Source organism: Sceloporus occidentalis, unplaced genomic scaffold (genome assembly GCF_023333645.1).
Source record: "Sceloporus occidentalis isolate IW3139 unplaced genomic scaffold, rSceOcc1.0.p SCAF_190, whole genome shotgun sequence".
NCBI classification, from domain to species: Eukaryota; Metazoa; Chordata; class Lepidosauria; order Squamata; family Phrynosomatidae; genus Sceloporus; species Sceloporus occidentalis.
In genome coordinates, this window is record NW_028317170.1 from 508,493 (window position 1) to 531,258 (window position 22,766).

Genomic DNA, 22,766 nt, shown 5'->3' on the forward strand with positions numbered 1-22,766 from the left:
TTCCACTTATCTACCACCCTCTCAGTAAAGTAAAACTTCCTTCCATTCCATCTCAGTCTCTGGCTCTCTAGTGTTGGATTCCGGTCGCTTGTTGTAATTTTTCTCCTCTTTTGAAATAAATTCCCTCCCGTCCTTTATTAACCCTTCATGTATCTGCGGTACTCTCTGGGTAACGGGATCCGGGTATAGAATGGGAGGCAGTAAACTCGCATTTAACTCCGAGCAGATCGCGGAATTCATCATCATCCCGGCGCGTTCTGCTCGTCCATCGGTAAAGATTCCAGCCATTGGCCCGGGGGCGACACATCTATATACTGAGATACGTGGAACAGCCTCCCAGCAGAAGTGGTAGAGGTTAATACAGTGAGGGTATTTAATAGGACCACCTGATAAGTACCTGTGATATCCATTGGGGTCTTCAGATCTTCATAAAGCCTGAAGTTTAAGGCGTGATCAGGAAAATATCAAAGAGCTGTGATCATTAACGCTGAGCGAAGGAGCGTCACGGGATCATTTACACTGGAAACATCAGGTCAAAATGCCATAAAAAAGACGTCATCGTCTCAAAAAGCATAAAAGACAGAAAAATTTGAGTTTATTGCTATTTATTACAAGCCGAAGAGTCTAGACAGGGATGGGAAAAGCAGCCGTTCCGTGTCCTGAACAGAAATGAGCAGAAAAACACAAATAAGAATGAAAACATTGATTTATGACGTGAAAGGAAGCGCGCTGAGTATCCGCCGACCGCTCCGATCCGCCATCAAATCAAACAAGCGTTTAGGGTTTTTTACAATAAAAAGTATAATTCTGGCACCCAGTTTGTGAGCGGCCAATCATAAGGTGTCTGAGGTTACCAGCAGCATGGAGTACGAGGGGTTAACAAGACCTGAACGTACCCTGGTGGTCCCGGGTGCTTCCCCGTTCCCCGACTATACAACCGGCAACCGGTGATGGGGCTGGGGATTCCCAGGTATTTCATTAATCCATACAGACTGTATACTGGGCAATCACCATGGCAACCAATGGAAAGCCGATTGCTTCACTTTGCCCCGGCTTTGCACGGTGAGTGGCCGGCAGCTTCACGCGGCTGATGGAGAGAAATCATTTCCATCCAAAAGCAGACGTAATGATTCTTTTTTCCACATGCGGGTGAAACGCTCTGCGGAGTCGCGTGAGAAGTTACTTTGTGGCATTAAATCCGTTAAACGTCCGTCTTCTGGCTGAATCCGCAGGAGAGAATTTGCCAAAATATCCAATTTCTGAGTCAGAATAATCCCGGATGATGTCATTATGTGGGAGTCCGGATCGGCGGCGGTGCCAGAACTTTCCGGTCACCCGCTCCGTTGCCGCTCCGTTGCCGCTCCGTTTACAGACCCCGATCCGGCGTCTCCGGGAACCTCAGCCGCTCTTTAACATAACATTACGTTTCTTTATATAGCGCCAGCAGATACCGTAGCGTTTTAAATCTTTGGGACATTTAACGTTTGTTTCTTACACAGCGAGGGACAGAAACAAAGTAACCGATCTTATATTATTATAACAGAGAAGTTACCCCCCCCCTCCCCGGGGGGCAGATCCGCAGCCGCACTCAGTCGGATCAACCCTAACCCTGAATAAATCGAATTATTTAACGTAAAAAACATCACTTTTGCGACTTTGTTCCAATTATTGAAATATTCCCCCCGGCGTCTGCAATAAGATCGCAAAAAACACCCCAAAAAATCAAATATTAAAGCTGCGGTTCCACCTACTGAATGCTTCCGCCCCGCTGACTGCCCGCAGCCTTCCCAAAAATCATTTCATCGCGTAAACATTTGCCTCATTCCTAATTTCTGCTGGGAACACTTAATTGTCATGTGACAGATATTAATATTATTAAGATGACATTATAATTATTATTGTTATTATGATGTTTTATTATTATACTATTTTTATTATTAAGATGACAATTATATTATGATGACATTATTATTATTAAGCTAGCATTATATTATTATTATTATTATTATTAAGCTAGCATTATATTATTATTATTATTATTAAGCTAGCATTATATTATTATTATGATAGCGTTATATTATTATTATTATAGCATTATTTTATTATTATTATTATGATAGTGTTATATTATTATTATTATAGCATTATATTATTATTATTATGATAGCGTTATATTATTATTATTATTATAGCATTATATTATTATTATGATAGCGTTATATTATTATTATTAAGCTAGCATTATTATTATTATTATTAAGCTAGCATTATATTATTATTATTATGATAGCGTATTATTATTATTATTATTATTATTACATTATATTATTGGTATTATTATTAAGCTAGCATATTATTATTATTATTATGATAGCGTTATATTATTATTATTATTACATTATATTATTGGTATTATTATTAAGCTAGCATATTATTATTATTATTATTATTAAGCTAGCATTATATTATTATTATTATTATGATAGCGTATTATTATTATTATTATTACATTATATTATTGGTATTATTATTAAGCTAGCATTATATTATTATTATTATAATAGCGTTGTAATAATCCAACTTGTCTCATTCTCTGTAATAAAAGATCCGCCAATCATGTAATTAATTAACAAACAAATATTTATTGCATTTTTTTCAATTTCCCATCTCTAACAAGAAATATGCGAGAAAACAGATTACATTCAGATCAAAAAACGCTATTAAAAGTATAAACAAACCCGTTTATATACAAATAAAGATCCTGCGGGTATAAAGCGCTCCGCGCACGCTGACTGGGCGGGATTCCCGCGGGAAACGCGTTACGGAGCGACAGAGCGCAGCCGGAGAATCTAGCAGAATTTGTCAGTTTTGGTGAAACGCTGAATGGCGTTTTCACTTTAACCGTTACAGCCCTGCGACGGCAGGCGGCTTCCCAACGTAGGGAGTCCCGTCGCTGGCTCTCTTAGCAGGACTCCCAGTATGCTGAGCCGGATTCTCAGCGTTATCGCCTGCATATTCCATAGCGATGTACGACGCACAGACACAGTCCTTGGGACCCTACAGGTTAAGGCACTATTCACTAAACTGGGAGTTTGCAGGAGACACAGGAGACTCCCTCCCTGCCTTCACCGGCCGCGATAAAAGCCGGCCCCGGGAGCTGATGCCGTTTACTGGGGCGAAATAACCCAAATCAGCCACCCCAGTAACAGCAGAACGGAGAAAAAGCCTGCGCAGTAAAACCTGCCGCGCTGGAGAGATCGTAAAGCAATCGAAATATCCTGTATGTATGTGGAATGCTGCGGAATCGCGTTCATTGTACAGCGCTGCGGAATAGGGTGGCGCTATAAGTCAATAAAAAATAATAACGCTGAGACAATCTGTGCTTCTCACGCTAGGGTTATAGTCATTATATTCCGCCAACGGGATGCAAACGGTTAAAGGTGCTTGCGGTTACACAAAAATCGTCGCGCGGCGGTAAGTTCCGGAGAAAACGGCGAAACCTCAACGGTGAAAACGCGGAGGGCTTATTCACTAAACAATGGAATCTCCCTGATTTGACTTTACTGAGAGGGTGGTAGATAAGTAGAACAGCCTCCCAGCAGAAGTGGTAGAGGGTAATACAGTGAGGGTATTAAACACACATGGGATAGACATCCGGCTAATCGTCCGAATCGAATGTTTCTTCAGAAAAAGCATTCTGTTTGTTTTCTGGAATCACAGCGACGAATCGGGGCGACCGGCATTAAAGGCGCCCCTGCTTCGCGTCTCCGATCGCCCCCCAGACGTCAAACACAAACTCGTCGGGGAAGGCAAAGTCGCCGAGCGCTTCGTCGAGGGCCACGGCGAACTCATCGGGGTTCTCCTTGTTGCGTCCGGCTTCCACCATCGTCGCGGCTGAAAACAAGAAAAAATATATAAAAAATGTTTATTCTCGATCCGCAAATTTATAAAAGAAAAGAATTTTAACAAAAAAAACGGCGGTGAATTCGCTCGTTACAAAGTAACGTCAGCGCTCAGCGGAATAAAACGTTTCCCGCCGGAGGTTTCTGCCAAGTCTGAGGAATGTTTAGAAAATTACTGGTAACTGGCTGGTAACTGGTCGGTAACGCACCGGTAACTCGCCGGTAACTGGTCGGTAACTCGCCGGTAACTGGTCGGTAACTCGCCGGTAACTGGTCGGTAACGCACCGGTAACTCGCCGGTAACTGGCCGGTAACTGGCCGGTAACCTGCCGGTCACTCGCCCATATAACGCCCTTTTAAGCGACACGAACGCCGGGAGCGAGCGAGGGAAAGGCATTAAAATGCAATCAGCGCCCATCAGGTTTATTTACTGAAATCGCATTAAACGAGGATTATTCACCCCAAACCCGTTCGGTTTTAATATTGCCGCCTCTGCTGTAAGGAAGGGACGGGGAGGCAGGGAGTTTAATGGCGAATTTTGCCGGCCATAATGTGATTTCAGCGGTGGCCGCGCAGGTCTCTGCCCTCCAGGCGCTGTTGGTATCGTTAAAGCTTCTGTCTGCCTGAACTTAAAGATTTCGTCAGCAGATTAAACGCCATTGACTGAAAATATCGGAAGAAGCCGATTACGGAGGCGGCCAATTCACTGAAACGTTCCGGACGCTGGGATATTTTTATCCAAATGTTATTTAAAGTCATTTGGTTAGATGGCTGCATTCAGACAGATAAACGCCAAGGACGCAGGGAGCGGCCGCCCTGCCAAGTCAGGAACGCACAACGAAATATCCCAACATATTAAAATGTACGGATCAAAAGAACGTTCTTATATCCACAAGGAGCATTTCTCTCTTCTACAGAGGAAACTACGTGGGTCATAGAGAAGAGAGAAGAGAGAAGAGAGAGAGAAGAGAGAGAGAAGAGAGAGGAGAGAAGAGAGAGAGAAGAGAGAGAGAAGAGAGAGAGAAGAGAGAGAGAAGAGAGAGAGAAGAGAGAGAGAAGAGAGAGAGAAGAGAGAGTGAGAAAGAGTGAGAGCGTGAGAAAGAGTGAGAAAGAGTGAGAAAGAGTGAGAAAGAGTGAGAAAGAGTGAGAAAGAGTGAGAAAGAGTGAGGAGAGAGAGAGAGAAGAGAGAAGAGAGAGAGGAGAGAGAGAGGAGAGAGAGGAGAGAGAGAGAGGAGAGAGAGAGAGGAGAGAGAGAGAGGAGAGAGAGAGAGGAGAGAGAGAGAGGAGAGAGAGAGAGGAGAGAGAGAGAGGAGAGAGAGAGAGGAGAGAGGAGAGAGAGAGGAGAGAGGAGAGAGAGAGGAGAGAGAGAGGAGAGAGAGAGGAGAGAGAGAGGAGAGAGAGAGAGAGAGAGAGAGAAGAGAGAGAGAGAGAAGAGAGAGAAGAGAGAGAGAAGAGAGAGAGAGAAGAGAGAGAGAAGAGAGAGTGAGAAAGAGAGAGGAGAGAGAAAAGAGAGAGAGAGAGAGAAGAGAGAGTGAGAGAGAAGAGAGAGTGAGAGAGAAGAGAGAGGAAAGAAGAGAGAGGAGAGAAGAGAGAGGAGAGAAGAGAGAGGAGAGAAGAGAGAGGAGAGAAGAGAGAGGGGATGAAAGAGAGAAAGGAGAGGGGATGAGATTTAAATACATAAAGGGTTAATAAAGGACGGAAGGGAAATGTATTTCAAAGAAAAGATAGAACAAGAGACCGGAATCTAACACTAGAGGGTCAGAGGCTGAGATTTAATGTAAGGAAGTTTTACTTTACTGAGGAGGTAGATAAGTGGAGCAGCCTCCCAGCAGAAGTGGTAGAGGGTAATACAGTGAGGGTATTAAACATGCATGGGATAGACATACGGCTCCTGAATCTAAGACGAGACCAACGACTGATTAAGGTTTGAGTCGTTACAGCAGGAGAAACGGGCGACTACACTAGTTTTATACACAGCGCTGCGGAATATGTTGGCGATATATAAAACAATAATTATCTTCCGTTGAATAAATTAATGTCTTCTCTTTTTCCCTCCAGCAGGGGGCAGCAAAACTCCTTACATTCTAATAAAGTAAAACTTCATTATTTTTTTCACATGGCTTATTATTAATTATTATTATTATTATTACGATTATTATGATTATTATTGATATAATTATTTCACTGATGTAGCACCCTCATAGTCCACAGCGCTGTACAATGGGTTTAAGTAAATGCATCAGTTCAGGCCATTATGAGTGAAAGTAAATAAAAATAATGATAATAAATAGATGTGTGGAAGGGCAGCCCCGCCGCCGAGTTAAGGCAGCTTATTAAACACAAAATAATAAACCGGACAATAATCAGAATACAGGAAAAAAAATCCATCAGGACCCGAAACTCTCCAAATATCTGAGAGTCGCTTTTCAACGCCGCTCCTGAATGCCGAGGGTTCTAATTCCTGTTATTTTTGTTATAATTTAACCGAAAAACCACAAAATGGTTCAAAAGCAAATTTTTATCTAAAACCCGGCGGCCGCTGATAAACCCTCCGCCCCGGCCAATAACCCCGGCGGGTGAAGCCTCGGCCGGCCGCACTCACCCAGCTCTATGTCCCGGATGCCCATGTAGCTCTCCAGGAGGTCGTCCACTTTCTTGATGGCTTTTTCCTCGAAGGCGTTCGGCTGGAAAGACAATAAATTCCACAAATTATTTATACGGCCAATGGGAGCGAAGCCGGCGGGCGGGGGGGGGTTGGGGGGCTGCAGCCGGGGGGCAGAACCAGCTCTCCGGTCCTCTCCCTTCCCATCCTTACAGAGGCTGCCGGAACCAATCAGAAACAATCAGCAACTTAACGGGGGGGGAGATAACTTAATGGGGAGGAATAATCCTGAGAACAGGAAGTTAGGATGGCCGCTCCCATTCTACACACATAAAGGGGGGTTAATACATTATATACACACATGGGGGGGTTAATACATTATATACACACATTGGGGGGGTTAATACATTATATACACACATGGGGGGGTTAATACATTATATACACACATGGGGGGGTTAATACATTATATACACACATGGGGGGGTTAATACATTATATACACACATGGGGGGGTTAATACATTATATACACACATGGGGGGGTTAATACATTATATACACACATGGGGGGGTTAATACATTATATACACACATGGGGGGGAGGTTTTTTTTATTATTATAAATAATCAGTTTCTTTAACTCTTTAAGTGCTAGAGGATTGAGCCGTGTGTTTAAATGGTTAAATCGAATTCAGCCGCTATAACCCGCCTGCTTCCCGAGTCTGGCACCAGTTACAGAGTGATTCACAAAGCCGGACGGCAAGGGGATGTTTGAGGCTTTATTAAAACATCTTAAAAAATGGTGAGAAAGTAAAAAGCGTTACTAAAAAAAAGTTACTAAACCGACCATTTCTTCCACCGTGGCCGGTCCTCGCGAGCGCAGCCGCAGCGTTTCTCTGCCGCTGGAGATTTTACCGTCGCTGGTTTTCCCTCCCCGCGTTCTCGGCTCAATCATTTCTAAAACAAAAAAAGAAAGAATTTTTTTTTTTTTAAAAAAGGTAAAAATGTTTTTTTTGATATTTAAAAAAAAAAAAGAAATCACCAACAAAAACCCCTGGATGACGCTAAACGTTCCATGCAGAGGAGCAAATAAAACGTACTAGAAACCAAGCAGATCGGCCCCCATTCGGCCCCTGTCTAGTCCCCCAGTTCTCCCGCTGTAAAGACTCAAAAATCAATCGTACCCTGAAAATATATTTTTGTGGCTCAAACACCGCACTGAGCTGATGCTTTATGGCGATGCTAATGAAGTCCGTTCCTCCATAGACTTTCATTAGTCAGAGAGTGCGGCTGGGTGATTAAGACTGAGCCATTCTATTGTTCCCCGCAGGCAGTATGATAAGGAGTCGGGGGGGGTTAGTAGATTGGGGGGGTCAGATAACAGAGCGAGAATCATACAAACGGCTGATATGCAGCTGCCTGAAAACTTTATATTACGGGGCAAAAAAGCTGCAGCTGGGGTAAGAAGTTCCGCGTCGAGTGGAATTCTCTCATTTTCCCGGTAGACGGATTAAACCCATCTGCTGTTTCTCGATTTTCACCGGAATCATTTCATAAATAAATGTTTGTGATTAGAGGCCGCCTAGAAAACGGTCCCAGAACCCTAAACAGATCTGTAAATATCTAATTAACCAATCGGAGCCCGGCCTGCCCACGACTGAGATCGGCGACCACCCAACAACGGCGAGTATTTCTATCCTGCAAACAACTGCTGACAGAGGAGAGGAGAGAGAAGGCATGGAAGAGACATTTAAACACATAAAGGGTTAATAAAGGAAAGGAGAAAAATTACAACAAGAGACCGGAATCCAACACTAGAGAGTCAGAGACTGAGATGGAACGGAAGGAAGTTTTACTTTACTGAAAGGGCGGTAGATAAGTGGAACAGCCTCCCAGCAGAAGAGGTAGAGGGTAATACAGCGAGGGAATTAAACATGCATGGGACAGGGATATGGTGGCTGGTTCTATTTTTCGGTGTTTTATGTATTTTGTGCTCCGTGTTGCATTTAGTCGGTAAAGCCCCAGGCGCTCTCTGTAACCCGACGCCCCTGCGCTGCGTTCTGTCAGGACCGGGGAGGACTAAATGGCTCTTTGGAGATCAAACCGCACAATAATCACAAGTGATGCATTCAGAGCCGCACCAAACGGCGTCAATAATTGGAAACATCCCCGGTTCTGTCCTGTTCTGGGTTTCTGGGGTCTGGACGGCGTCCGGCTGTCGAGGGCTGAGCTGCTGGCAGAGACCCCCGAGAGGCTTCTGGGAGGCGGATCCGGTTTTTCCATTACGGCAGAAGAGTCGAGTCCAAGGGGACAGCGGCCGGGGCTCGCGGGGGTTTCATCAGCTCTTTACTCGGATCTGACGGTGGGTTCTGGAAGTGACTTTCCGAGTCGTATTCATCACAAAGGAATAAAATTCCTCATTTTTCTTCCCCAAACAACCTCAGTCGTTTGGATTGTAAGTTCTGTGGGCAAGGAGCTTTCATCACTTTATAAGGATCTATTATATATTTATATCAATTTTTTCACCCTGCTGTGTCATTGTATGAATAAAGCTTTACTCCTTACACATACGCTCTGACCACATGCGATCGGCCCCATCCGGCCCCCGTCTAGTCTGCCCGTTTCTCCTGCTGTAAAGACTCAAACCTTAATCAGTCGTTGGTCTCGTCTTAGATTCAGGAGCCGTACGCCTATCCCACGCATGTTTAATACCCTCACTGTATTACCCTCTACCACCTCTGCTGGGAGGCTGTTCCATTTATCTACCAGCCTCTCAGTAAAGTAAAACATGGCTAGATCCTGTGGTCTAAAAAATTAACGCGCACATCAAGCCGCGCATGCTGCAGGTATCTTCATGTCCAGAAAAAGCTGCGGCTGATTTAATTAAACTGAGAGAGAAAAAAACAATTACTCTAAAAGAATGTTACGGAGTTCGGTTTTTGGCGTTTATACAAATTCCGTTATTATACTGAGAATTTTGGGCAGAGAAAAGCTAAATGAGACAGAATGCGTTATTGTAATGTTAGAGCGCCCTCTGGAGGGGAAACCCCAGATTACCTCACACAGGGGCTTTAAAAGTTTAAAGGGTCTGGACTTTTAAAAAAGTTCAGGATTTTATTTTAATCCAAAAAAACCCCGAAACATTATTATTTTTGGGGTTTTTCCCTTTTTTCTTTGTTTTTTGAGACTGGGAAATGAGTCGTTTCCAACACCCAGATGTCACCAAGTCTTATTACCTGGTGTCTTACAGAGGGAAGGAATTGCCCCCGGGGGTATTTTCTTGCCCTCAGACATTTCTCGTGGCCCTCGAGCTATTCTTTTTTTTTTTTTGCCTTTTGATGTTTTTTCGGCTCCCGGAACCCGATTCCTTCTGCGCTCCGCAGGGCGACACCTCCGTATCTCCTCCATCCATCGCCTCCTCTCGTCTTTCTCCTCGGATCACCTTACCGGTTTCACTGCTCACCAAATGTACGTCTCCCAGATCAGAGACCGGGAAGCACCAGGCCAGCTGTCCCCGATACTACGTGAATAATTCACAGACTGGCACGTGAGGGGTTAATGGGTAACAGCGCGTGAATGTAAACGTCTTTCTGTTCCAAATGGGAAAATGTAGGGAAAAATCCCCCAAAACATCCATCTGAGACACCATCTGACCTTCAGTATCAACAGACAACCAAATCCCCCCTCCTGATTGGCTGCGCTGGCTGTCAATCAATACCAGAATTGTATGGCCCACCTTCAGGCAATGAGCTGTCCAAATCTGGTCTCGAGGGCCAGCGACAAAAATAAGTTTTCAGAGCGAAACACAAAGATTCCGCGTTAACGAGACGTTTCGGGAATCTCTGGTTCATGCGTTAATAAATAATAATAATAATATAATAATAAATGATAGTAATAATAAAATAAAATTAAAATAATATAATAATAAATAATATAATAAATGATAGTAATAATAAAATAAAATTAAAATAATATAATAATAATAATAATAATAATAATAATAAATAACATAATAAATGATAGTAATAAAATAAAATTAAAATAATATAATAAATGATAGTAATAATAAAATAAAATTAAAATATAATAATAATAAATAATATAATAAATGATAGTAATAATAAAATAATTAAAATATAATAATAATAAATAATATAATAAATGATAGTAATAATAAAATAATATAATAAATAACTCGGTTACTCACCAAAAGATTTTAAAGGTTCTATGAGTTTTAAGGTGAAGGGTTTGCCTTTTTCCAGATCTTTCAGCATCTTGGCGACGTCGAAGTGCCGCGTCCCGACAATATTCTTCCCGTTGATGGCTTCTATGTGATCGCCGACGCTGATGACTTTTACTCGGTCTATGGTGCTGTCGGCTTTAATACGCTTTGGGGGGAAAAATAAAAGAAATGGGGTAATTATTCTACTAACTGGGGAATCGCCGAGGGCGCAAACCTGTTACGGGGAATCATTTCTGGGGGGGTAACCTCTTTACCCAAATCACCCCCGACCTCCGCGTGGAGGAACCTGCAGAAATTCCTGCGTTTACGGATTGTTCACCTCGCTGGTTAATAACGAATGAAACCGATCTCTATAATTCATCATCAGAGAGATCTTACGGGAGACGAAGACGGAGATTTAACGGACGGCACAAAAAGAAGCGCGGTCTCTGTAAGTAACGCTGTACGGTAACAAAGTATCTTATTATCATTATATATCATAATCATTATTATATTTTATATTATATTATTATCATTATATTTTATTATTATATTTTATGATTATCATTATATTTTATCTATTTCATCGTCATCATTATTATTAGTGTCACTATCTTTTAGCATTATATATTATCATCATTATTATATTTTATTACTATATTTGATCATTATTATTATCTTTTAATTGTATTATTATTACATATTCTTATATCATCATTATTATTATTATATAATATTATTATTATTATTATTATTATGTTTTATTTCTGTAGCATCAACTTTTTCAGCTCCCCTTACAGTCCCTGCGTTCAAAGGTTCTGACAAAACTAGAACCGATAGACTTAGACGAAAGGATACATTCGGTACAGAGGCCGCGGCTCACAAGAGCTTACGATCTATTGTTATAATTCAGTTGTGTGTGACGGCTCAGCCCGGTTTTTAGATTCATTTCCGAGCGGAGCGAGCGTTCTCAGGAAGCTCCGGTGGCTCTTGTTTGGCTTAAAACTTTGCGGAGTGCAGGGGGGGGGGGACTTGGGGTTAGGAAAGGGTTAATTAAAGAAGTAAAAAAAACAATTCTAATACAACGGAACGGGTTAACAGCCGGTGATGTTTTGGCGTCGCTGTTTTGTGATGCACTGCTTGTTACGTCCTATTGACCCGTTGTACAGCGTTGCGGAATGTGGCGGCGCTATATAAATCAATAATAAATGAATTTATAATGCAGGTCAGCGCGGGGGCCGCCGGAGGGCCGCCGGGACGATCCGCACCTTTATGAAGGCGATCCCCGCTCCGTTGTCGGTTATGGTGAGTCCTAAAGCATCGTCGGACTTCATGACTTCGACTTCTTTCTTGGTCCCTTTGATGTGAGCGAAGATGAAATCCTCCAACCCGATCTGCCCCCCCAGCAGCTTCTCCATCTCGATCTTGTGGGTGTTCAGAGTGCAAAACAGGATCTGCGGAAATCAGAAGCAAAAAGAGATCGCGTTATAGAAGAAGAATGGGGTTTATTTACCCCGTTTCATTTATAAAGCCGTTTCCTGCTGTTTCTATACACATTATCGGGGGCTTTTAGGGCCGTAGAACCCTGCGATCCCCTCATACCCAGCAAACATTCTGACCTCCTAGAAAAGAGGGGCATCGGGGGAGGAGAGAGGGACATCAGGGAGAGGAGAGAGGGGGCATCAGGGGAGGAGAGAGGGGGCATCAGGGGGGGAGAGAGGGGCATCAGGGGAGGAGAGAGGGGGCATCAGGGGAGGAGAGAGGGGGCATCAGGGGAGGAGAGAGGGGCATCAGGGGAGGAGAGAGGGGGCATCAGGGGAGGAGAGAGGGGGCATCAGGGGAGGAGAGAGGGGCATCAGGGAGAGGAGAGAGGGGCATCAGGGGAGGAGAGAGGGGACATCAGGGGAGGAGAGAGGGGACATCAGGGGAGGAGAGAGGGGACATCAGGGGAGGAGAGAGGGGGCATCAGGGGAGGAGAGAGGGGGCATCAGGGGAGGAGAGAGGGGCATCAGGGAGAGGAGAGAGGGGCAACGGGAGGAGAGAGGGGCATCAGGGAGAGGAGAGAGGGGGCATCAGGGGAGGAGAGAGGGGCATCAGGGAGAGGAGAGAGGGGACATCAGGGGAGGAGAGAGGGGACATCAGGGGAGGAGAGAGGGGACATCAGGGGAGGGGAGAGGGGCATCAGGGCAGGAGAGAGGGGGCAAACTAAGCAGGGGTACTTGGTTTGTATGATGCTGGGTGTTGCAGGGTTTATCTAACTGGGATTGTGGAGAAAGGAGGGCAAACTGCACGTTAAGCCTTTATCTACTAAATAAGTAACGAAAAACATTCCCTGTGTTCCTTCTTTCAACCTTGTGATTAACCCTTTCCTGCCACAAAGAAACTGGGGGGGGGTTACTGGTGTAAATTGCTGCAATAGCACCCTGTGACCCCCCGGCTGCAGTAATTACCCCCCCCAGGCTATAAGTGGCTCATTATATTCAATACCTAGCTGGGCCTGGGGTCCGGGCAATGAGGGGATCAGAGCAATTACCCCCCCCCGATATTAACTCTATCCATCTAGTTACCCCACTGCATGAACCTGACCCAAAACTTTTTAAAAGGGACAGGAACAAGGATTTATCTGCACGCGTTTCAAGCAGGGGTCCCAAAATTGTCCCAAATTGTGGCCTTTCACCCCAAACACATATTTAAAAAAAAAATAAGAATTTTACAGATTTATCCTCATAAAAACTCGTGATCTGCATGTCCAGAACCGGCCGAGCCGGCGACCCCAGGGGAGGTCATTTACCCTGAAACTTTCCTAGTGTCGGCTGGCGCCTAAAGGGTTAAGATTGCGGCTACATATTATCCATCTTTAGAGCGGATACCGGCCGGTAACCCTTTCACTGCCGGCGCTCCCGGACGAGTAACGAAAGGCTTCGCACCTCCCGGCGGAACCGAAATCCGACACGAGAAACGCGAGCGGCCGTCGCCCGTCCCCAGCCAGAGAGTCGCGGAAAGATCCAGAAACACTCAGGAACAGAGTGCATCAAGTTTAACCCTTCAAAGCCTCGTGAAAAAAGAAAAGCAGCCAATGAGAACGGAGGGTCCGGAAAGCCCCCAGTCCCTGCACCGTATCCACCCCTCTTTTAGCTGCCATATTTGCCGCGGACTTACTTTGCTCTCTCTGGCAACTCAGAAGTTAAGACTTTTTTTTTTTTTTTTTTTTAGGAGATTTATCATAAATGAATGAATTACCTGATAAACTACAACTCCCATCACTGTGTGTGAAACAAAGCGGATGGGGTCTGTGTAATAATCAGAATCAGCCAAAGGGCGGCTGAGGGTCATGAGAGTTCCAGAGACCGAAGTGCACAATAAACCATTAACCCCGCGTCAGCCGGCGCTCCGCTTTTCTCGCCGTCTGCGTGGAACGGTTTCCAAAAAACGCCAAAAGCTTCCATTTCAGACAAATGTTACAAAGTAACGATTACCGGCGCTGAATACAAAAGAGATTCTTAGAATAAAATTACGAACGTCTTCATTATTAAACGTTATTATCCCAAACATTTACTGCCCCTTTAATCCCCCCCCCCAGGGGCAGTTTGGGGAGTTGGATCTGGTGCTGAGCTGGGAATAGCCGATGATGCCATGCGGGGGATTTAGTGGGCCGCCTGCGGGAAGGAATGATCCATTTTCCAGGAAGGGGGCATCTCTCAAATACCCCCCCCCCCCCCGAGGCAAACTGCCACCCGACAGACAGGAGACACTGTGTAAAAAAAACAGGTCTAGTGATTTAGGTCGGGGTCTGGGCGGAGATGGTCAGAGGCTCGGGGGCAAAAAGCAGCAAATGTCTCTGGAGAAGAAGTACCCAGGGGGTTATATTGGGTAATACACAGACACCCCCCCCACCCCGAGAAATCCTCAAACAACTTACACCCTACCTACCCTCACTGTATTACCCTTTACCACTTCTGCTGGGAGGCTGCTCCATTTATCTACCACCCTCTCAGTTAAGTTATAACATTTATGTCAACACCAGGGAAAAGCCCACCCAGGTCACGCCTCTAACCACACCCCTGGAAAAAAATGCCCTTATTTGGGCATTTGACGTGTTAAAAAGACAGTAAATAGCCAGAAATGCATCGAGTCACAGAATCTTCCGGCGGATTCCTTCGATTTTATTCGCTCTGAACCCCAACGTTGCCTTTTGTATTTTTTTTTCCATTATGTTTTTGCATTTTATGCGTCTCTATATATTTGGGTGCCGCCTGTTTTCTGCGAGGGGCAAAGAATCCGCTAATCAGGCTGGAGACATTTATTTATATGCCCCCCCCCCCCCGTTACGTGAGCCGCCGTCATAACTTCCTGTTCTCACGATCTGCAGGATTATTCCTCCCCATTAAGATATCTCTCCAATACTGCTAAACTGCTGATTGGTTGAGGCAGACTCGGTGGGGGAGGGGAGAGAAGCTCAGGACAGGAGGTCTAACAGATAATGCTGGCTCTGCCACCGACTACATCTTTAATGAGATAAAAACCTTTTTTAACCCCAAAACAAACTCGGTATTTTTATTAAATTCAGATCCCGAGAAGTTTTGCCTTTCGCTTTATTATTATTTATTAATATAGCGCCACCATATTCCGCGGCGCTGTGCAATTTATCCAAAGGATGTTCAATCAGATAACGCTATAAACCCATAGGCCGCGCGTCTCACGTCTATCCCACGCATGTTTAATCCCCTCACTGTATTACCCTCTACCAGCTCTGCTGGGAGGCTGCTCCATTTATTTATCACTCTCTCACTAAAGAAATCCGTTTTAATTCAGTTTTGGGGAGACGCCTGCCGTGCTGCGAATTAAAGGCTCCCCAGTGTGCGGCGTAGAAATCCCGGTAATCACCGACCCCCTTTAACCCGCGACTCACGCGCAGCGCTTTGCATGACGGGGAGGAAATAATTCCCGTTTGTAAAGAACGCAGTGATTAACGTTCTCCCGCCTGGAGGGTTCTAGATCGTTCCGGCGGATTTCGAGGTCCCCGGATCCAGATCTGTGAATCCGAGAGCTGGAGATTCGGGGTAACAACTTGAAGGAAACGTCTTCCGGAACGATCCGCCGCCCGACCACAGAACGGACCTCGTCGGGTTATTGTCGCTCTCTATGGCCGTTGTGTCTCCATTACTGCAAACTGTCCCGAGAATCACGAACAAAAGCAGGTCTGGCGAAGACATCCGGCGAGGGACTTTATTTACCGACTTCTATGGAATTTCTTTATATAGCGCCAACAGATTCTGCAGCGCTGTACAAGACGGAAGCAGCACATAAGTAGTGCATCAAATAAAAGGCAAGGAGCTCCGTGTGCAAAAGAGCTTACAATCTAAACCCTACGAGCGTAAAACCTCCAGCGTCTCATTGAGATGACATCATCCCTCGTACGGAAAAAAAGTAGTTTACACCAAAACCGGAGTTCTCCGGATCCCTGAGATGCCCGGAATCGCAATTACCAACCAGACAGCGTTTTATACCGGGGTGAAAAAAGTGTCCGGCTGGGAATGCTTGGAATGAGCGGTGGGGGGGGGGGCTGCTGCTTGAATGTTGTAATTTTTTGAATTTTCCTCTAAAAAGCTCATTATTCGGTGGAGAAAGAAAAAGATGCATTTACGGGGTTTGGTGGAATTTATATATCTGGGTGCCGAGTATAACCTCACTCGCCGGCCTCCATCTGCACTCAACGAGCCTCCGCCGGACTCCACGCTCCCTGACCCTCAGCGCAGATGCAGGAAACGCTATCCCACCAGGATCCGCCGCCCCGCCGCTGCATCCCTCTGGGAATTCCTGCGCTGAGCCGTCACAGGTCTGTGGAGTCCGGAAACGATTTTCCGAGCCAAATGCTGGATTTCAACCAAATCTTCAAAAACTGAAAACGAGGATTTACAAAGAAACTCAAACAGCCTGAAATAACGACCGATAACCGGAATCCGCTCCCCGGGAGAAGACATTTAGGATGATTTATTAATTATTATTATTATTAATGATTCCACCGAGACTTTGTTTCTCCGGCCACAGAGCGGACATCGGACCTCCAAGCCTGACCAGTGACATCACAGACCCCTCACTACTCCGGGAATCCCAATAAAATATTACTGTATACAGCGCTGGGGGGTTATATTACTGTATACAGCGCTGGGGGTTATATTACTGTATACAGCGCTGGGGGTTATATTACTGTATACAGCGCTGGGTGTTATATTACTGTATACAGCGCTGGGTGTTATATTACTGTATACAGCGCTGGGGGTAATATTACTGTATACAGCGCTGGGGGTAATATTACTGTATACAGCGCTGGGGGGTTATATTACTGTATACAGCGCTGGGGGGTTATATTACTGTATACAGCGCTGGGGGTTATATTACTGTATACAGCACTGGGGGTTATATTACTGTATACAGCGCTGGGTGTTATATTACTGTATACAGCGCTGGGGTAATATTACTGTATACAGCGCTGGGGGTAATATTACTGTATACAGCGCTGGGGGTTATATTTACTGTATACAGCGCTGGGGGGTTATATTACTGTATACAGCGCTGGGGGTTATATTACTGTATACAGCGCTGGGGGTTATATTACTGTATACAGCGCTGGGGGTAATATTACTGTATACAGCGCTGGGGGTTATATTACTGTATACAGCGTTGGGGGGGTTATATTACTGTATACAGCGCTGGGGGGGTTATATTACTGTATACAGCGCTGGGGTAATATTACTGTATACAGCACTGGGGGGTTATATTACTGTATACAGCGCTGGGGGTTATATTACTGTATACAGCGCTGGGGGGTTATATTACTGTATACAGCGCTGGGGGGGTTATATTACTGTATACAGCGCTGGGGGGTTATATTACTGTATACAGCGCTGGGGGGTTATATTACTGTATACAGCGCTGGGGGGTTATATTACTGTATACAGCGCTGGGGTTATATTACTGTATACAGCGCTGGGGGGTTATATTACTGTATACAGCGCTGGGGTTATATTACTGTATACAGCGCTGGGGGGTTATATTACTGTATACATCGCTGGGGGTTATATTACTGTATACATCGCTGGGGGTTATATTACTGTATACATCGCTGGGGGTTATATTACTGTATACAGCGCTGGGGGTTATATTACTGTATACAGCGCTGGGGGGGTTATATTACTGTATACAGCGCTGGGGGGTTTATATTACTGTATACAGCGCTGGGGGTTATATTACTGTATACAGCGCTGGGGGTTATATTACTGTATACAGCGCTGGGGGTTATATTACTGTATACAGCGCTGGGGGTTATATTACTGTGTACAGTGCTGGGGGGTTATATTACTGTATACAGCGCTGGGGTTATATTACTGTATACAGCGCTGGGGGGTTATATTACTGTATACATCGCTGGGGGGTTATATTACTGTATACATCGCTGGGGGGTTATATTACTGTATACAGCGCTGGGGTTATATTACTGTATACAGCGCTGGGGGTTATATTACTGTATACAGCGCTGGGGTTATATTACTGTATACAGCGCTGGGGGTTATATTACTGTGTACAGTGCTGGGGGGTTATATTACTGTATACAGCGCTGGGGGTTATATTACTGTATACAGTGCTGGGGGTTATATTACTGTATACAGCGCTGGGGGTTATATTACTGTGTACAGTGCTGGGGGGTTATATTACTGTATACAGCGCTGGGGGTTATATTACTGTATACAGCGCTGGGGGTTATATTACTGTATACAGCGCTGGGGGGGTTATATTACTGTATACAGCGCTGGGGGGTTATATTACTGTATACATCGCTGGGGGGTTATATTACTGTATACATCGCTGGGGGGTATATTACTGTATACAGCGCTGGGGGTTATATTACTGTATACAGTGCTGGGGGTTATATTACTGTATACAGCGCTGGGGGTTATATTACTGTGTACAGTGCTGGGGGGTTATATTACTGTATACAGCGCTGGGGGTTATATTACTGTATACAGCGCTGGGGGTTATATTACTGTATACAGCGCTGGGGGGTTATATTACTGTATACAGCGCTGGGGGGTTATATTACTGTATACATCGCTGGGGGGTTATATTACTGTATACATCGCTGGGGGGTTATATTACTGTATACAGCGCTGGGGGGTTATATTACTGTATACATCGCTGGGGGTTATATTACTGTATACAGCGCTGGGGGGTTATATTACTGTATACAGCGCTGGGGGGTTTATATTACTGTATACATCGCTGGGGGGTTATATTACTGTATACAGCGCTGGGGGGTTATATTACTGTATACAGCGCTGGGGGGTTATATTACTGTATACAGTGCTGGGGGTTATATTACTGTATACAGCGCTGGGGGTTATATTACTGTATACAGCGCTGGGGGTTATATTACTGTGTACAGTGCTGGGGGGTTATATTACTGTATACAGCGCTGGGGTTATATTACTGTATACAGCGCTGGGGGGTTATATTACTGTATACATCGCTGGGGGGTTATATTACTGTATACATCGCTGGGGGGTTATATTACTGTATACAGCGCTTGGGGTTATATTACTGTATACAGCGCTGGGGTTATATTACTGTATACAGCGCTGGGGGTTCTATTACTGTATACAGCGCTGGGGTTATATTACTGTATACAGCGCTGGGGGTTATATTACTGTGTACAGTGCTGGGGGGTTATATTACTGTATACAGCGCTGGGGGTTATATTACTGTATACAGTGCTGGGGGGTTATATTACTGTATACAGTGTGGGGGGTTATATTACTGTATACATCGCTGGGGGGTTATATTACTGTATACATCGCTGGGGGGGTATTACTTTATACACTAAATGAAAGGCAGCTTTGGACGGCCATGCAGTCACCGGGAGGAATGGCTGCTGAGCGGGAGACTCATGTGCCGGGTCACCACGTGCTGATCTTTTAAACTTACATTCAATGAACTCTGATCGGAGCAAACAGGGAAACTAAGAGAAACGGAAGTCTACGTTTAGAACGATTCAGAATGTTTTATGTGTTTTTTTATGTAATAATTAATGATTATACGGAGTTTGTGATAAATGCCTATTTTTTTTATTAATCCTTCTACCAAATCCCATTACTATCAGCCAGCATTTGGTTGGCTATATAAATAAATACAAAATGTTGAAAAAGTAATCTTATTTCCATAGCAACTAATTAAAGATCCAATAATCAGGAACATTCCATCGGCGATAAAGATTGTTTTCCAACCTTTAAACTTTCCCAACTCAACGAAGCTGTTTTTCGGCAGCCATAAAGCGTCGTGCCCAACGAGCCCAGCGCAAGTTTTACCTTCACTACTGCACCGGGGGGGGGGGGGGGGGGGGTTATGGGGGATGGGAAATTGATCAGCGGGTAATTAAAACATTTATTCTCTCTTTAAAACCTTTAACCCCGAGACGGCTGAGCCGCCGCTCATTACCCAGAATCCCAAACAAACTCCCAAAGCTATTTTTCTGGCCAGAAATAATTAGCTCTTTTTTCAGGGATCGTTTATTTATTCCGGTTAATTAGTAAACGGAAATTTCACAAATATTTTCATTGCAGAATTTTAAACGGACGAGATTTTTAAACTTAAAACCACCTGATTTTTCATCTGTTGAAAATTAACCGTTTTAATTTTTAAACCCAGAACCCGCCGGCAGATCGGCCCCCGTCCGGCCCCCGTCTAGTCGCCCTTTTGGTCTCGTCTTAGATTCAGGAGCTTTTACCACTTCTGATGGGAGGCGGATTTTTATAACTTATAAAACGCTCTCCCTTTCGTCATTCCTTCGTAATGATTCAACCCCCCCCCAGGGCAGTTTACAACAGAACAAAAAAAAAACAACCGTGATCTAAGATACACATAGAAGAAAACATGACTCTGATCCCAAGAGCTTGCAATTTAAAGCTCCAATATACTCCGGTCAGTCCTAATTCCTGGCTAAGCTGTGCCCTCCTGGCCCCGGGGGCCACAGATGGGTCACTCAGGCGGGTGACGTCTCACCTGTTACTATTAATAACTGTTCTGCCCTAACAGGCCCGTCACACCCACCGCGTCACCCGGATCCAAAGTGCACTTGCCCCGGGACGTCACCTCGCATTAACCCCCTCACTCCAGTATGGCACCCACGGGCCGGTAACAAACCGGCATATCCCAGTCTCCGACACATTCAAGGGGATTCTGCTGCAAAGTTTGAAAGTTGTGTTATCACCATAGTAACCAAGGTGAAAGGGTCCATTAGTTGCTATGGTGATAAGACCATGGGGACAATAGCTCAGTATATAAGTGACAGCAGACAGTGAATGACAACAGCCCCATATACCCCAGTATAGCAGACAGTGACCAGTTATAACCCGGTCTATCCCAGTATAGCAGACAGTACACCAACAGCCCTACCACCCCGTGACCCCCACCCCGTGACCCCCCACACACACACACATACCTTCCCCACCCCGTGACCCCCCCCCACACACACACATACCTTCCCCACCCCGTGACCCCCCCCCACACACACACATACCTTCCCCACCCCGTGACCCCCCCCCACACACACACATACCTACCTTCCCCACCCCGTGACCCCCCACACACACACTTTCTCCCACCCCGTGACCCCCCACACACACACATACCTTCCCCACCCCGTGACCCCCCCCCACACACACATACCTTCCCCACCCCGTGACCCCCCCCCCCCACACACATACCTTCCCCACCCCGTGACCCCCCCCCCCCCACACACATACCTTCCCCACCCCGTGACCCCCTCACCTCCTCGGGGCTGATGTGGAAGGCCTCGGCGATCCTGGCGTAGAGCTCCCGCACGTTAGTGAATCCCTCGATCCTGCCCGTGGGGCTGCCGTGCGCCAGCTGCGTGTGGAAGACGAGCCGCGGCCGCAGGGTGATCGGGGGCTGAGGAGCGGCCGCACTGGGCGCGGGGGCCTCGCTCTCCACCAGCCGCGGAGACCCCTCTCTGCTCCGGGCTTTCTTCCTGGCTCTCAGTCCCAGAGGCATGATTCGTGCCCCGGCTCCCGCGCACCTCCCCGGGGACAGCAGCAGCTCCGGCAGGTAACACTTCCTGGCACACCCCGAGCCGGAGCCCTCCCTGTACCACCTCCTGCACAGGCACCGCTCCCTGCAGCCACTACCACTACTCTATGCAGCGATCCCTGCAGGCACTACGTTATTCACTGCCGGCTGCCTGCGCAGACGAAACTCCCTGAACAGCCGCTAAACTATGCACTACTCCTGCACCGCCCCTGCCGACACCTCTCCCCGCATAGCCACTACTCCCAACAGCCCAAAGCCCTCCCTCCACAAACACTACTCCCTGCAATGATACTAAACTGTGATCTACTGCCTGCAGCGCTCCCTGCAACCACTACTCCCTGCAGCGCTCCCTGCAACCACTACTCCCTGCAGCCACTACTCCCTGCAACCCTCCCTGCAACCACTACTCCCTGCAGCCCTGGGCACATCTCTCCTCTCTCTGCATTCCTGCTCCACCCTGACCCCTCACAGCACTCCCCGCAAACACTACACTCCGCAGCGCTCCCTCCCCTCGCTGCTCCTCAATATTACTATTAAAGCTGACGTTCCACCGGCTCTTCTATAACTAAACGCCGCATCAGAGACTCCGTCACCCCGCGCTGATCCCCCTCCCCGCGCTGATCTCCCCTCCCCGCGCTGATCCCCCCCTCCGCTGATCCCCCCTCCCCGCACTGATCTCCTGAACCCTGTAATCAAGTAAAAAACTCCCCCACCCGGGAATTGCATTTTCTTTACATTTAGGTATTTTTTTTAAAGTGTGATATTTACCCCTTTAAAGGTAAATAAGATAAAAAGTTCCCGTTTCGGGCAAAAATACCAGAATATGGAATAAAGGAGAAGAAACAAACGGAATGAGAGCAATAAAGCTGAATTCCCGGCCGGATACCGCATTCCTTCCTCATTCTTATAATACTTGCCCCCGACTGGGGCAGGATAAGC

General features: G+C 45.9%; 1 protein-coding gene across 1 annotated transcript; it reads right to left on the bottom strand.

Annotated features, from left to right (window-relative positions):
- Positions 1–3,742: 3,742 nt before the first annotated feature.
- On the bottom strand, positions 3,743–21,791 carry LOC149278392 (PDZ domain-containing protein GIPC1-like). The gene is made up of 6 exons (XM_089502004.1): positions 21,549–21,791; positions 11,996–12,181; positions 10,713–10,893; positions 7,353–7,462; positions 6,505–6,586; positions 3,743–3,894 (listed from the first exon to the last, which is right to left on the bottom strand). Exons 1-6 carry the CDS (start codon positions 21,789–21,791, stop codon positions 3,743–3,745), a joined length of 954 nt encoding a protein of 317 aa, XP_089358130.1.
- Between the last annotated feature and the right edge of the window lie 975 nt (positions 21,792–22,766).

Excerpts from the sequence above, each read along its gene's own strand:
- LOC149278392 (XM_089502004.1), bottom strand. The coding sequence starts at position 21,791 with ATGCCTCTGGGACTGAGAGCCAGGAAGAAAGCCCGGAGCAGAGAGGGG. Across the intron at positions 10,894-11,995 it reads CGGGGATCGCCTTCATAAAG|CGTATTAAAGCCGACAGCAC; the intron begins GTGCGGATCGTC and ends TTCCCCCCAAAG. Across the intron at positions 7,463-10,712 it reads AGAACCTTTAAAATCTTTTG|AAATGATTGAGCCGAGAACG; the intron begins GTGAGTAACCGA and ends TTTTTGTTTTAG.